Source organism: Pteronotus mesoamericanus, unplaced genomic scaffold (assembly GCF_021234165.1).
Source record: "Pteronotus mesoamericanus isolate MK-2021 breed Mesoamerican mustached bat unplaced genomic scaffold, CSHL_Meso_final contig_48, whole genome shotgun sequence".
NCBI classification, from domain to species: Eukaryota; Metazoa; Chordata; class Mammalia; order Chiroptera; family Mormoopidae; genus Pteronotus; species Pteronotus mesoamericanus.
The window spans coordinates 3904802-3920471 of NW_026555180.1; the positions used below are offsets into that span (position 1 = coordinate 3904802).

The 15670-nt window shown below is 41.4% G+C and overlaps 1 protein-coding gene across 2 annotated transcripts in view; it reads left to right on the forward strand.

Annotated features, from left to right (window-relative positions):
• Positions 1–6484: 6484 nt before the first annotated feature.
• Positions 6485–15670, forward strand: part of TBC1D8 (TBC1 domain family member 8) — a 143865-nt gene continuing 134679 nt past the window's right edge. For both annotated transcript variants that reach the window (XM_054578026.1, XM_054578027.1), the window contains exon 1: positions 6485–6750. In XM_054578026.1, the coding sequence (XP_054434001.1) occupies positions 6624–6750 (127 nt within the window). In that variant the 5' untranslated portion in view covers positions 6485–6623. The remainder of the gene's footprint in view (positions 6751–15670) is intronic.

The following is a 15670-nucleotide window of genomic DNA, read 5'->3' on the forward strand; positions in this document are numbered from 1 at the left end:
CTTAGTTTTCTATGTATTTCATGCAAATTTTCTCAGCCTCTGCCACAGCTATCAAGTTCCTCTCAACCCAGTTCCTCTCAATCAGACAAACTCTGATGTTCATAACTCCTGTTGCCTTCACACTGCCTGCACCACACAGGTCTCTGGTGCTGGACTCACTTTGACCCTTACTAGGAGAGCTCCTTGTGAGACTCCTGTGTTGACTTCTCTACTTCTTGGTTCCCATTCCCCACCCCACCCACATTTTGATTTACTCCTTTCCATATTCTTCAATATTTCCTGAGAAAGTATATTTGGCAAGTAAATTTTTAAAAGTACCTGAAAATGTCTTCATGTGATTAACAAATCATACTTGACTAATAGCTTGGCTGGACATAGAATTCCTAGTATAAAATGATTCTCTCTCAAATATTTGAAGGTTTTGTCCCACTGTCTTCTAGCTTTCCACATTACTATTGAGAATATTGCTCTAATTTCTAATTGTTTCTGATCTGCTTCTTCTCTTTGGAAGGTGTCAGGATCTTTTTTTTATCCTGGATGTTGTGAAATAGCATAATGATGTGCTTTGAGCATTAGTTCTTTTTTGTTTGTCAGGCTAAAACTCTTAAAATGGGGTCCTTAACTTTATCTCTCACTTTTAGTGGTCCTTTATTGCCCTGGCTAGGTGGTTTAGTTGGTTGGAGCAATGTCCCATATATCAAAAGTTTCCAGGTTTGATCCCTGGTCAGGGCGCATATGGGAGACAACCAATCGATGCTTCTTTCTCTCTCTCTCTCTCTCCTCCTTTACCCCCTCTCCCTCTCTCTTTCCCTCTCTCTCTAAAATCAGTAAATAAAGAGACACACACACCCACACGCACGCACGCACACACTCAGAGGGTCCGGTGCAAGTAATGCCCCTTTTTTATGATCTGGCAAGCTATACCAAATCTTTTATAAAAAAATCATAAGCATGTAATTCTGTAGCATAACAATATCATACTTAAACACACCATACGACATCTTAGTTGAAATGTTTAAATTGCAGTCCATCTCGTGTGAGACATTCACATACTCTACCAACCATATTCAAAGGCATTACTTCTGCCAAAAACTAAAGTGGGCCCTTGTTAACATCAACAGGTATGAAGAAGTGGAAGACGGAGGCTCTCAATATATTTTAGTGAGTAACAATCACAAATTATACTAAAATAAGAGGAGGTACCCCACTCTTACTGGTCCAGTTGTGGCTGAATGTGCAAAGAAAACATTTTTAGGTCAAATCCTGGGCTCTGAGAAAGAACAGTGTAAGTTGTATCTTGGAAGAATTATAGCTTATGAAGTTCTTTCAATTGTCAAGCTCTAGCTGGTGTGGCTCAATGGATTGAGCGCCAGGCTGCGAACCATAGGGTCACCAGTTCAATTCCCAGTCAGGGCACATGCCTGCGTTATAGGCCAGGTCCCCAGCAGGGGACGTGCGAGATGCAAGCACACATTGATAGTTCTCTCCCTCTCTTTCTCCCTCCCTTCCCCTCTCTAAAAATAAGTAAATAACATTAAAAAAGATCAGTCAAATGTAGGTTCTGTATCAGCTATAGATAAGCAATCTTTCAGAGTAATTAGAGAGTGTTTCAAGGTTTTGTTCTTTGATTTAATACTATCATGGTACAAATCACCTATTTTGTGGAAGTTATTAATATAGATTCTCTTTCTTATAAAGCAATGAAACAGACTGGTTGTAAAATAGGGAAAAAATTTGGAGCAGGACATGGTTCATTTGTGCATTTCCTAACTGTGTAATTTTCCTTAGCAAGTGTGCAGACTCACCATCATTGCCATTTGATACAATTTCTCAGACTACACTTTTGAGATTTAAAAAGAACTAAGAGGAAAACACAAGATTTACTTTTCCCTCCCTAGTTCCCATCTTTTGGCCTCCTTCATGTACCTTACGTCTCAAGGGGGAAGAGCCTGATCTATTCGGGGCTGCACAGTCTCTGGGAGGGGTATTTCTAAAGAGGTTGACATAGTTGTATTTTGTTGGACTCTTTCCAAACATGTTAACACTCTATATAATTACAGACGTAGGAAAAAATGTAAGCAGAGGTTAGAGGAACTGCTCTAGATTACAGAGGGAGCAGTGTACTTCCTTTATAAAAGGGAACACCAGGGACCTCCTGCTACAGAAATCCCTGAAGAAGGTGCTTTTAATAACTATATTCTAACTAAGTCACAGATCTGAGAGAACTGTGACTTCTGAAAGGAAGACAGTGGTGTGATGTTGGTGGTAATTTAAAATATGATAGCACAGTTATAAGGTGACATATACGTGTACACTAGGTGGCTTTAACTCACACCCTAGGAGTCAGGAACAGACACCCTAATTGTAATCATGAATACATCCTCCAGGGGTGGTTAGGTAGCATGTAATCAAACACCTACACTCTAGCTGTCTTCCTCTCCAAACAACAGAGAATTTGTTAATCAGCCCAGTGGAAGTTAAAAGAGTGATTTTGTTGGTGAAATTTGTTTTCTATGAGGTGGGTTGGCTAAAATTTAGTGAGCTCTTCACTTCTCATCTTCTAGAATGGCATCTAAGGCTTGAACTAAAAGGTCCTATGTCCAACTTTTGACTCAGAGGAGCCTGGTTGCCTGATGCCAGCCACAAAATTACTTCAGCATATGGTTGTGTTTTTATCTTGAGTAAACACTTAATGCCAGGTGTGGTTAGAGACCTGAGGCTTCAGGAGCTTATAGAACAGGATGGAGGACAACATTGGGTTCTCTTTCTAATAAATAGTTAATACACATGTAAATGTCCAGCAACATTTGATCTGTGACTTGCTTCCATTATAAGAAATTGTCTTTCTTGAGTGTGTGAGGAGCGGAGGAACTTAGCAGTGGAGGCTATATAGATGAGATTTACCAAAAGGAACTTACTAGTTATGTATAACCAAATTGGCTAAGGTCTGTTTTCCGTAGATGTTCAACATGGGTGGTCACTATATATGACTTAATATCTTCCTTTTCTGGATGTGGAGGGGATAAATTAGTCCAGTGCCCTCTGCTCTTGCATAACCACCTGTGCTTGGGAGGCTGCTAGGACAAGCCCTTCAGTCTTCTCAATCTGAAAGCAATTTCAGAATTACAGGCAGAGAAGAGAGATGTCGCAAGTATGCTCAGGGCTAGGGTTGGATAATCCTAGAGGAAATTAAAACAATTGACATTTGAAAGATACACATGGGCCAAGACTTGGAAATTTTTAATGTTTAAAATGTGAGTGAGTGTGTATGTGGGTTGTTCACGTCCAGGAACTTTTGTACATTTAATAATAATAGCTGGCATTTAATGCGTGCTTATGTGTGTTCTAAGCACTATACTTAAAATATAAACACTGGATAGTACATACTAAAAAAAGGTGCTATGATTATCTCAATTTTATAGATGAGTAGACTGAGACTTACTGAGATTCTTATCTTACCCAAGGTCAAGTTTGCTTAGATAGCTAGTAGCAAGAACAGGATTTGATGTAGGACTGTCTGTCTCCAGGCCTGACAGTCCTGATACTGTGCCTAAACCACAATGTCATGCCTTCTAATTCATTCACCAGACATACCCTCTGTCCTTGACTTTGTGGCAAATATTTTCCAAGCCCCACTGAGCAACAGCTATCCTGTGGGTCTTTCTCAATACCTTCCTTGAGGAACTGACCCTCCATTCTGTGCATTTCCACTGTGCCAACCATGACACCCACTACACTTTGTGCCTATTTTCCCTACCTATGAGTTTTTCAGGGCAGGGCCAGCTTCCATTCATCTCTGCAATTCCAGGGTTTGGCAGTGTGTCTGACAGGGTGAAGTACCAGTGAATGTTTCTGAAAAGAGTATTTTCTTGCCTTCCCTGAGGGCTCTGTCTGCTCTGATGCACCCAAATCCTCCTTAATATAACTGACTTCCTTCTTCAGTTTTTCTCAGAAGATATTTGTCAGGAATCTTCCAGTTCTGGACCACAGCCATTCCTGACCCTTGGGTGGGAGGTCCTTTTGTCCTAGCACAGGGTTTACAGTGGCCTCTTACCTTCCAGGTCAGGCAAAGTTTCTGAGGTGATCCTGTTACCAATTAGCAAGTGGGGTCCTGCTGCCTGCTGTCACCCTCTACGCAAAATTCCAGAGGCAAAGTTTTGGTGATAAAGGAAAGGAGTCTTTATTCAAAAGCTACACGATTTTGCAATAACAGCTTTCCACATGCATTAGTCACTTAAGCCTATCAGTTAAGGCTAAACTCTTTAACTCCAATTACAGCTTTAATCACTTAAACCTATCAATTAAGGCTAAACTCTTTCATACCTTCTATCATTCCCTGTTAGTTTTTCATTGTTTTATTTCTGTAGGGTTGGTTTACAAACTAAAACAACATAAGATACAAAAACTACACAACTTTAGAAGAATGGTAGGCTTCTGCCTCAGAGTTCGTTCCCTCTAGAACACCCAAAGAATAAACCTGCCACCCTCTGCCAGGCCAGCCCTATCCTAGGCTGTGCCTGGAGTTCCTTCCCATCCAAAATAATGTCCCTTGGGATATGCAGGATGCTTATCCAGGCATCCTTGAGGAAGAGAGAGCCAGAAAGTCAGAGAGCCTTCCTTTTACTTTAACTCTTCTAGCCTAGAATTCCATAAGCTCTAGAGGCATTCAGCTTCTCAGCCAATTTGTGTCCTAGACTGTTTACCATTGCCTCAGGCAACCTCCTCCTATGGCTCCTCCCTCCTCCTCCCCAGTGATCAGACCAGATCTCTTTGTATCAATCCCTCTGATCCCCCTTGGCTTCCAGTGAAGAGGTTTCACTCAATTTGTAGGCACCCAGTGGAGGACTTCCTCCTTTTCAGTCTTGTCCTAATTAACAGTCATTTTGTCATGGATCCCTTTGTCAAAATCAGAGGGACATTTTGGTGTTTTTGTTTTCCTCTTGTTACTGGCGGTGTTGGTAGTGAAATTGGACCTCCATTCTTGAGTTTGGCAAAGAAAGAATTGAGAGCCAAGAACTCAAATTATAAGATAAAGTTTATTTACAAAGTTACAGAGGTAGTAGATGTGAGCCAATGAGTCCCCATAGGCTCAGGAAATAAGTTACAGAAGTAAAAGAAGGGCTCTGGTGCTTAAGAGAGGGAAAGGCAAAGGTAATGGGACTTGGGGGGAAGAAGAATGAGAAGGGAAAGGCACAGGGCATAACTCCTGAGGGAGAGTGCACTGTGTCCTTGATCTTCAGGATTTCAAAAGCTGGGAGTTTAGGGGAGGTGTTAGGGGGAGGATCTCAATAGTTCTATGCTGGTGCACTAATATGGGTTTTATTCCCTCCCCCTCCCCACTCCATCTATCTTTGGGTATGGTTGGCACAAATGGCAGTAATTGGATTTTTACCTACCTTCCTGAGTAGGGTAATTTAAGCTATTTATCCTTGGATAAATGCAAACCGTTTACTCTTAAGTGTCCTTAGTTAGGGAAGATAGAATTTTGGGATTCACTAGATGGCTGTAAACTGCTTGGCCATGTAACTGTTTAACTACCTCAGTTTCCCTAGTCCACCTGTGCTGGCTTACTAGCCTTCCTCACTCTCTTTTGCTTGGGTGCTGTATTTAACTGCCTTCCTGCACAGATGCCTTGGAAGCCCTCCAGCCTGCTCAAGGCCAGTTACCCTGTGTCTATTTCTACACCAGCTCTGAGGAAATGCTCATTTTTAAAACTCAACCTCCACATTCCTTACAGGTTTTTCTTACTCTCACCTACCACGTTTCCCAACTTTTCAATTCTCAGAACAAATGTGACTGGTTTCATTCCTGGTAGGGGACCTGCAGGGATTCCCTCATAGCCATCCATATTTTTGTGCCCTCGAGTAGCGTCCATTGCTGAGTTCAGTCTGACAGTTGCCTCAGGGTCCCACAAATAGCACTGCCTCTTCAGCAGCTCCCTCGGATCCCTTACCATAAGATCAACAACGTGCGCTAAGCATTTAAAAAACTGGACAAGAATTGTTTTTAATTTTTAATGCTACTTTTGGGTTACTTGTAAAAATGTTTCTTGTTATTTTAAGTGTTACGTTGTTCCAAACACACCTGGGATTTCTGGAGTGCATTCTGTGCCCCCAACGATATATGCCTCAGGTCCGCCATCCTGCAGCTGAGTATAAGGGGTCTTTTCTCCTCTTTCCTCCTGGGCTCAGAATGTTGTGCCATGCCAAGGGGCATCCCAGCAAGGGCGGAGGAGGAACCAGAGGCTCGGCGGCCCCCCGCAGCCAGGCGGAGAAGGGAGGAGGACCTGGCAGCAGGGATTGGATTTCCTCCCTTATTCCGGAACTGTGCGCTGGAGCGGTCAGGACTCCTACACCAGGGAGGCCCCCGGAAGCAGGCGCAGGGTTGGGGTGGCAGGGGGCGGACCGGGGCGGGGCTCGGGCGGGCCTGTGGGCGGGGTCTGGGTGGGGCTGCGCGGGCCCGCTGCAGTGGGTGAGCTGCACTCGCGGGACTCCCGGGACTCTCCGAACGCCGGCCCGGTTGGCAGCGGTCCCCGCCACATCTTCCCAAGCAGGCTCGGCCTGGCGCTGCCAGCTGCCGGGGCGATGTAAGCTGGGGCCCACTGGCGTGGCTGGACCGCTGCGATGTGGCTCAAGCCCGAGGAGGTGCTGCTGAAAAACGCCCTGAAGCTGTGGGTGACTCAGAAAAGCAGCTGCTACTTCATCTTGCAGCGGCGCCGGGGGCACGGCGAGGGGGGCGGCCGCCTCACCGGTAAGGGGAGCGCCGGGGCGGGCCCCGCGGCCGGGCCCTAGACCTCACTGCTCGTGGGACTGCGACGCAGGTGGCGATTTCACGGGATACGCTAGGCCGGGACAGGTCAACTTGGGCTTGTTTTCCTTTTGAATTTCTGGTGCAAGCCCCCGTCGAGGTTGTGGCAAAGGGACTTGTGGGCTCGTGCATTTTCCCAGGCGAGGCAGGTGAATTCACACCCTACCCCAGTGACCTCCTGGAGGCCAGGCTTGGCTTGGGAATCCAAGGAGAAATGCTGGCTGGAGCGTGACCGGCGGGAGCGAGGGCAGTTCCGGGAGGAACTGGGGGATGAGCCCCTGGCCTGCACTGACTCCGCCACCTGAACGCGCCTCAGGCTGCAGGTGGTGTCGCGGCTGGGGATACACCGCCAGCCCACGGCTGGGCCCAGCTCGGGAGGCCCTGGCGTTCCGGGACTGTGGGCGGCGGCGGGGCGGGGGGGGGTCGCGGACGGTCTCCACTCCCGGAGGTGAAGCTGAAGCTGTGCAAATCCCGAGCTCATGGTCTTAGCAAAATTGAGCAGGTCTGTTCCTTATACACCTTTCAGTTTCTTCCAAGGAATGATAAGGACAAAATTCAAGTCTATAAAATTTATGAAAAAGAAATCATTTTTCCCCCTAAAAATTATGCAGCCCAATTGAAAATGAAACATTTGGAAAAATGTTTTAAAAAATTTTAATTTATTGGAGTGACATTGGTTAATAAAATTATATAGGTTTCAAATGTACAATTATGTTGTACATCATCTGTATATTATACTGTGTGTTCATCGCCCAAAGTCAGGTCTGCTCCAGTCACCATTTATCCCCCTTATACTCTTTTTTTACCTGCCCCACCCTCTTTCCCTCTGGTAATCACCATACTGTTGTCTGTGTTAACATTTGGAGAAATTGAGGCCAGCTTGCATTAGCCTGGACACCTGTTTAAACGGTCCAGTGGAGTCCTGAGCTGTGCGGCTCAGTTGGTTGGGCATTGAAAACCAAACCGGTTAGTCCTGGTTAAGGTACATGCTTGGGTTTTGGGTTCAGTCCCCAGTCGGGGAGGAAAGGACTGATTGGTTGATGTTTCTCTGCCTCTCCTCCCCTTCCTGTCTCTCTAAAAATAAATAAGTAAATAAATAAATAGCCAATCAACCAACCAGTGGAGGAACAATCAATGGAATTTTCAAATTTTGAAATTTGAATGTTAGGTTTTCTTGCCATTTTACATCTTTCCTTATACAGAGGAGACCAATGCCAGAGAGAGAGGCCAGAGGGCCAAGCATTGGTCCTTGGGCTCATTGTTGGTGACTCTTCTGCCGTCTTATTCAGGGGGAGGCCCTCTTGCTTAATAAAGTCTGGTGAAATGTGACCAGATCAGTCAGTTGGCCCTGAACCAGCAGACCAAGTGCAAAAGGAGTCATTATTTTGTACTTTAGACTCAGAAGAGGGAAAGTAGGCAGGATTCCTTAAGCAGGGTCGATGTCATGAGCCTCCAGCAATGGGTGGGAGTTGATGGAATTCTGGATGGGAGAATGGTGGCATAGTTGAGGTAACTGGATGAAAAGGGTAGTGGAATGATCTGTCATCATGGTCCATAGTGGGGACAGTTTGGGCAGCATGTGGGTCTACTCTGGGATATGTTTTAAGCTCTGAGGGAGGGAGTTAAGAGGCAGGAGGCCATAGGGACCTTGTTGGACTCCTGAACAGCACAGTGGCAATTAATAATGCTGGAGCTCTTGGGAAATGGAGGCTGGTGATGCCCTGTGAGACCCATCAGAGGCAGAGGGGCCAGAGGAGGGGTTTGTCCATCCACCTCACAACAGTGTACCTCAATTTTTGGTGCATTGAGCACAGTACCTGGTCTATAAATGGTGTCCTTTCTTAGAGGGTGAGGACAAGGGCTTGAAGATTTGTGAAATGGGAAAACAGAAGGAACATTTGTCCAGCAAGAGCTTTCATTCACTTAGTTCACCACACACTGACTGTAGGATGCTTGTGTTGCGGCTTTGGAGAAAAGGACTTCAGGTTATTCATCTGGCAGGAGAGAGATCCAGATGGGGAGGGCTGAGCCTCAGATCAGATGCCTGATTGAGATTCAGGCCAGCTTTTCATCAGAAGAGTCTGCTCTGTTGTCCAGAATCTATCTGTAAGGAACTCAAAATGAGAGGGTCCCCCTCATATTGCATTCCAAAATCAATCAGGTCTCATGTCACTGACACTTTGCCTTAGTAGAACCTCCTGTTCACTGTAAATGGATGACAGCTCCTCGGCAGCTGGACACTACCTTTGGGCATTTAGCCTGGAAGCAAGTAACAGGGCTGTGCAGACTGTGCCTCTGAGTTACCACATCCCCTGATCCTAATGGGGCTACTTATGAATGTTGTGAAATCATAACTGATGTAGCACAGAGGGCAGCTCCATGTTGGTAGTCGTTTTCAGAAATTTTAGAATTCCAATTTGGCAGATTTTCAGCAATTTATTTTAAATGTTTTTTGAAAATATTGGACACTAATATGATGCACATTCTGACCAGTTCTAGGTTTTTCTTTGGAGAAAACCAAATAGAGATGGTTAAGAGGGGTTGGAAATAAAATGTAAGGGAGCAGTAATGAAGAAGTATCTCCTTTTATTGCAATGCTGAATTTGTAGGTAGGAGGAGCTTAAACATATGAGGTCTTATTAGTACTTAAAGTAATCTGACAAATTTAGAAATTGCTTATGCTCAGAAATAAAAGGTTTTGTTTCACTGAGGATTTTAATTGGTCCTTCTACTTATACACACACAGACACACACACATTTCCTATACACATCTCTAGTTTTTTTCTTTATAACTTTCTCATTTTTTCATTTACAGTATACTTATTTATTTTGTTCATTTTCTCCTTTTAATTTTACCTATGACAACGCCAAATACATGGTATATTCTCAGTAAGTATTTGGTGGATAAATACATGCATGAATGACCGATCCTGTTTTTTTAAAATGTTTGGGTGGGAGTGGAGGCCCAGTTTTTCTGTGTGAGGCTGAGCAGATTACATAGAACAGGAACATCCCCTCTCTCTTCTCAGCTTCCTGTTTACCTGGCAGTCTGACTGTGTGGGAAGCTGGAGGAGTGGATGGGAAACAGAGACCTCTTGTCTTTTCTGGAGCTTCTTCCTTTGAGCATGAAGTATCATGGCACCAACTTATCAGGTGCCCTCTGTTACCACGCCCTGGGACCTGTCTGGAGAAGGAAAATCCTGGGGTCAGAGGCAGTAGTGGAAGGCAGCCACCTTTTCCTCCAGTTAGATTGTGGCGTGACTGAATACAGTATTATCAGATATTTCCAAAGCTCCCTTGTCAGAGTGATTTTGCTGCTCTGGAAGTTCACTTGGATATGTCTGCAGCCCATGGGATTATTTCTTATAACCCTTCAGTCAGATCTGGGAAAACAAAGAGGGAGAAGTTAGCATTTGGGAGGCAGTGGACAGAACAAACACATGGCATTACTGCCCTCTCTCCCAGTGTTCTCTGAAGCTCTCAGAATGAGCAGCCTAAATTTCAGACTGGCTATCACCACCCAGATGTGGGTAATGGAGGCCAGCCATTTCAGCCTAATTGGGACTCTTTAGGAAGAGCTGCAAATGATTGAGAAGCTTGAAGCTTTTAAAGAATTCATTTACTAGCTGTGAAGGAATAGGATTTTATGATCTTGACTCCACATTCTGGAGGCATTGGATAAAGGAGGAATTTATTTAAAATGTAAGTAGTAAATCTGATATTTTCCATCTATTTTTAAAAATTTGAATTAACTATATGAAAAGCACCCCTGCTCATATTTGAACAGCTCCTTGGGTGTTGTGTGAGCTACCCCTCACTATCTCTCAGGTTGCTTATTGTTCACCGCTGCTCTTCAGCACAGACCCTCCAAGTGTGTCAGGCACTTTTCTCTCCCAGGAGCTTTACCAGCTGTCCCCTCTGCCTGTGGTGCCCTTACCTCCCCCTGAGCCTCTCTACTGCCCTCTACATTTTCTTTATAGCACTCATCACTCTTTGTCAGTCTTTGTGACTTTATCCCTTTAGAGCAAACCAGCACAGGAGCTCTAGAAGGAAGGTCCCAGGTCTGTGTTCCTCACCACTGTGCCTCCAGTGGTAGAACAGCTTCCATCACTGGAGCACTCTTGATAAATGTGATGACATGCATGGATGTCCAAGTAGAATCGATAGATGTCGATCTTTGAGGTTGAGAAATGTTTTGCTTCGTCTTGGAAATGTAAATTATGCAGAAAAGAGAAACAGATATACAGAGCATTGCTGTTTCTCATGCCTGCCCTGCGTGCTTGTAAGGACTAATGTAGTTTGTCAGCTGCACAGGTCCAGCTGTTAGAACCACCCCTTTGGTTTATGTAAATGACCTATACAGACCTTGAAGGATTTCCCCACTGCATCACCCAGCGGCTAACACAGCTCTGTTAATCTGAGTCATTAATATTCTTGAACATTTGGTGGGTCTGTTTTTCCACTAGATTTTATTATTTGCTTCCCTTTTTTTTACTAAAGAAAAAAAAAGGAAAGAAAAATAAAAAACAAAATAAACAGCCCTTAAAAAGATCTTAAGGAAAGGCACTGTATTTTGTGATTGGTTTTATTCTCAATAAATAGTTACTAATAGGTAATGGACATTGAAAAATAATATATAGGATGGTAGTTTGCCTGAAAGTTTTAAATATGCAATCTTTTATGTACAAAGCGGTATATCATGTAAATGTGAACAATAGGTAAAAAATTAGTAACATATATCCACCACATGTTATAAAAACTAGAATATTTCCAATGCCTGAAAGGCCTCTTGTGTGTTTTTGTTTTCCTGATTACAGTCCCCACCCTCCCTTGTGGGCCCTACTATCCTGAATTAGGTGTTAATATTCCCTTGCTTTATTTGTAGTTTTAACATAATTGTATGTATCCCTAAAGTACATTGTCTAGTTTTGTATGCTTTTATAACTTTAAACAACAGGAATTGTAGTTTGTATTTTTCTGAAGCTTGTTTTTCCACCAAGAAAAACATTTTAAAAAAACTCCAGTTATATTTTACATATATATTTTTATATACAGTAACCTTTGGTATCTGGGGTATTTGTCTCCTGTGGATACCATAATTAGCAGATGCTTAAGCCCCTTATATAAAATGATGTAGTATTTGCATATAACCTATTCACATTCTCCTATTTACTTCTTTTTTTACTTTATTTTTATTGTTCATACTATTACAAATGTCTCCATTTGCATTCCCCGCCCCTGCCGCTGTTACCCCTCTACACCAAGCCCCTGCGCCCCTACTCCCTTTCCTTTGGCCATCACCACACTGTTATGTGTGTCTTTGGGTTATGCATATATGTTCTTTGGCTTATCCCTTCACCTTCTCTCTTTCATTCCCTCAATCCCCATCCCATCTGACAGCTGTCACCCTGTTCCATATATCTATGCCTCAGTATCTATTTTTTAATCAGTTTATTTTGTTCATTACATTCCACATATAAGTGAGATCATATAGTATTTATCTCTCTTTGACTGCTTATTTCACTTAGCTTAATAATCTCTAGGTCCATCTGCGATGTCACAAAGGTAAGTTCCTTCTTTTTTATTGCTGCATAGTATTCCATTGTGTAAATGTACCACACCTTTTTATTCACTCATCAACTGATGGATAGTAGGGCTGTTTCCAGATCCTGACTATTGTAAATAATGCTGCTATGAATTTTTTCAAATTGGTGTTTCAGGGTTCTTAGAATATATTCCTAGAAGTACGATTGCTGTGTCAAAAGGCTGTTCCATTTTTAATTTTTTGAGGAAACATCATACTGTTTTCCACAGTGGCTTCACCAATTTTCATTCTCACCAAAAGTGCACCAGAGTTCCCTTTTCTCCACATCCTCCTCAGCACTTCTTGTTTGTGATTTATTTATGATAATCATTAAGGTGTGAGATATCTCATTGCGGTCTTAATTGCATTGCTCTGATGATTAGTGATGTTCAGCATTTTTTCTTATGTCTTTTGTCCATCTGTATGTCCTCTTTGGAGAAATGTCTATTCAAGTCTTTTGCCTGTTTTTTAATTGGATTGTTTGTCTTCCCGGTGTTGAGTTGTTTAAGTTCTTTATATATTTGGGAAATAAACTCATTATCATATGTCTCAGTGGAAAATATAGTCTCCCAAACAGTAAGCTCCCTTTTTGTTTTGTAGATGGTTTGTTTCTTTCGCTGTGCAAAAGCTTTTTAGTTTGATGTAGTCCCATTTGTTTACCTTTTCCTTTGTTTCCCTTGCGTAAGGAGCTGTATCAGCAAAAATATAGCTAAAAGAGATGTCTGAGATTTTACTGCTTATGTTTTCCTGTAGGATTTTTATGATTTCACAACTTACATTTAAGTCTTCTATCCATTTTGAGTTTATTCTTGTGTATGGTGTAAGTTGGTGGTCTAGTTTCATTGTTTTGCATGCACTTGTCCAATTTTCCCAGTACCATTTATTGAAGAGACTGTCATTACCCCATTATATGTTCTAGCCTCCTTTGTCAAATATTAACTGATCATAAAGGCATGGGTTAATTTCTAGGCTTTCTATTCTGTTCCATTGATCTATATGTCTGTTCTTATGCCAACACTAGTCTGTCTTAATTACAATGGCCTTGTAGTATAGTTTGATATCAGGTATTGTAATACCTCCGACTTTGTTCTTTTTTCTCAAGATTGCTGAGGCTATTTGGGGTCTTTTTGGTTCCAAATAAATTTCTGGAATATTTGTTTTAGATGTGTGAAATATATGGTTGGTATTTTTATAGGAATTGTATTGAACCTGTGAATTGCTTTCAGTAGTATGGACTTTGTAATGATGTTAATTCTTCCAATTCATGAACAGGGCATATGCTCCCACTTATTTTGTATCTTCCTCAATTTCTTTCTTCAGTGTCTTATATTTTTCTGAGTGTAAGTCTTTTATCTACCTGATTAAATTTTTTTTTTCAGTAGTAAATTGGATTGTTTTCTTAATTTCTTTTTCTGATAGTTCACTATTGGTGTATAAGAATGCCTTCAATATCCGGATATTAATTTTGTATACTGCTGCTTTGACAAATTTATTTATTAGATCTAGTAGTTTTTTTTTTTTTTTTGCTGGATTCTTTAGGGTTTTCTATGTATACTATAATGTCATCTGTAAATAATGGCAGTTTTAGTTCCATTTTACTTTCCAGTTTGGATGCCTTTTATTTCTTCTTGTCTGATTGCTGTGACTAGGACTTCCAATACAATCTTTTATTTTTTCTTTTTCTTTTAAATTTTTTATCTTTAGATTATGTTTATTTTATTACAGTTGCCTCAATTTTACCCCTTTCCCCTCCTCCACCCATCCTACCATGCCCTCCTTTCCCACAGTCAGTTCCCACTCTGTTGTCCATATCCATGGGTCCTTCATACATGTTCTTTGTCTCTTCTTCTTTCCACCATTGTCCTCTTTCCCCATCCCCTCGGGTCACTTTCATTCTGCTCCATGTTTCCTTGCCTGTGGTTTATTTTGTTCATTAGTATAGTTTGTTGAATAGATTCCACTTATAGGTGAGATCATATGGTGTTTGTCTTTTGCCGACTGCCTTATTTCACTTAGCATAATATTTTCCAGTTCCATCCATGTTGTCGCAAAAGGTAGGAGTTCCTTCTTTCTTTCTTTTTTTAAATGCAGATTTTATTTATTTATTTAAATGTCAAAATCCATGATAAAATATTAAAAAATTTAAATCCATTGTAAAGTCTCAGCAATTAAAACAACATGACACCAGCACGGAAATAATCAAGAAGATAAATTAAATAAAATGAACATTCTAGAAACAAATGCATAGATCTGTTTAACAATGTACTATATGATGAAATTGATACTTCAAGTCAATGGGGAAATAAGGTTTATTCAACAAATAAGGTGCATGACCAATATTACTTGAAATAAAACAAATATAGAGCCCTATTTCACACATTATAGGAAAAATATTCAGGTGAGTTAAAAATTAATATGTAAAACCTAAGGAGTTTTAGGAGAAAATACCAAATATTTTCCTTACCCTGACCAAATATTTTTCTTACCCTGAAGTAAAATATTCAAACCCAGAAGCTATAAAGTAAAATATTGACAATATGATTATATTAAACATTTAAGACTATGTAGTAATATACATATAAATAAGTGAAAGGACAAGTAATAGAAAAGGAAAGTATTTGCAAAACATCTACAAAAGGGTTAATAGTTCTTGTTCTTTTTTTTTTAGAGAAAAAATTCTACAAACATTTAATAAAAAATGGATAAAGAATACCAAAAAGTCATATAAAGCTTTATAAAATAATAGAAATAGGCAAGAAGTATACAAAAACAGGCTTAATTTCAACAAGTAATAAAGTAATTAAAATATATCATTGTCACAATTAGATTAATAAGTATTAAAAATATTAGTAATATCAAGTATTGGTGACTGTGAAGGGAACTGGGTATTCACAGACCCTTTTTCTTCATCTTAAAGCAGTCCCTTGAGCATGTTTTGCAATGCTGGTTTGGTGGAGGTGTATTCTTTTAGCCTTCTTTTGTCTGGAAAACTCTTTATTTCACCTTCCATTTTAATTGAGAGCCTTGCTGGGTAGAGCAGTGTTGGTTGCAGGCCTTTGCTTTTCATGACTTGGAATATTTCCTGCCATTCCCTTCTGGGTTGTAGTGTTTCTGTTGAGAAGTCAGCTGCTAGCCATATCGGGGCTCCCTTGTTTGTGACTGTCTCTTTCTCCCTTGCTTCCTTTAGGACTCTCTGTTTGTCTTTGATATTTGCCATTTTAATTATGTGTCTTGGAATGGGCCTCATTGGGTTCCTCTTGAATGGGACCCTCTGTGCTC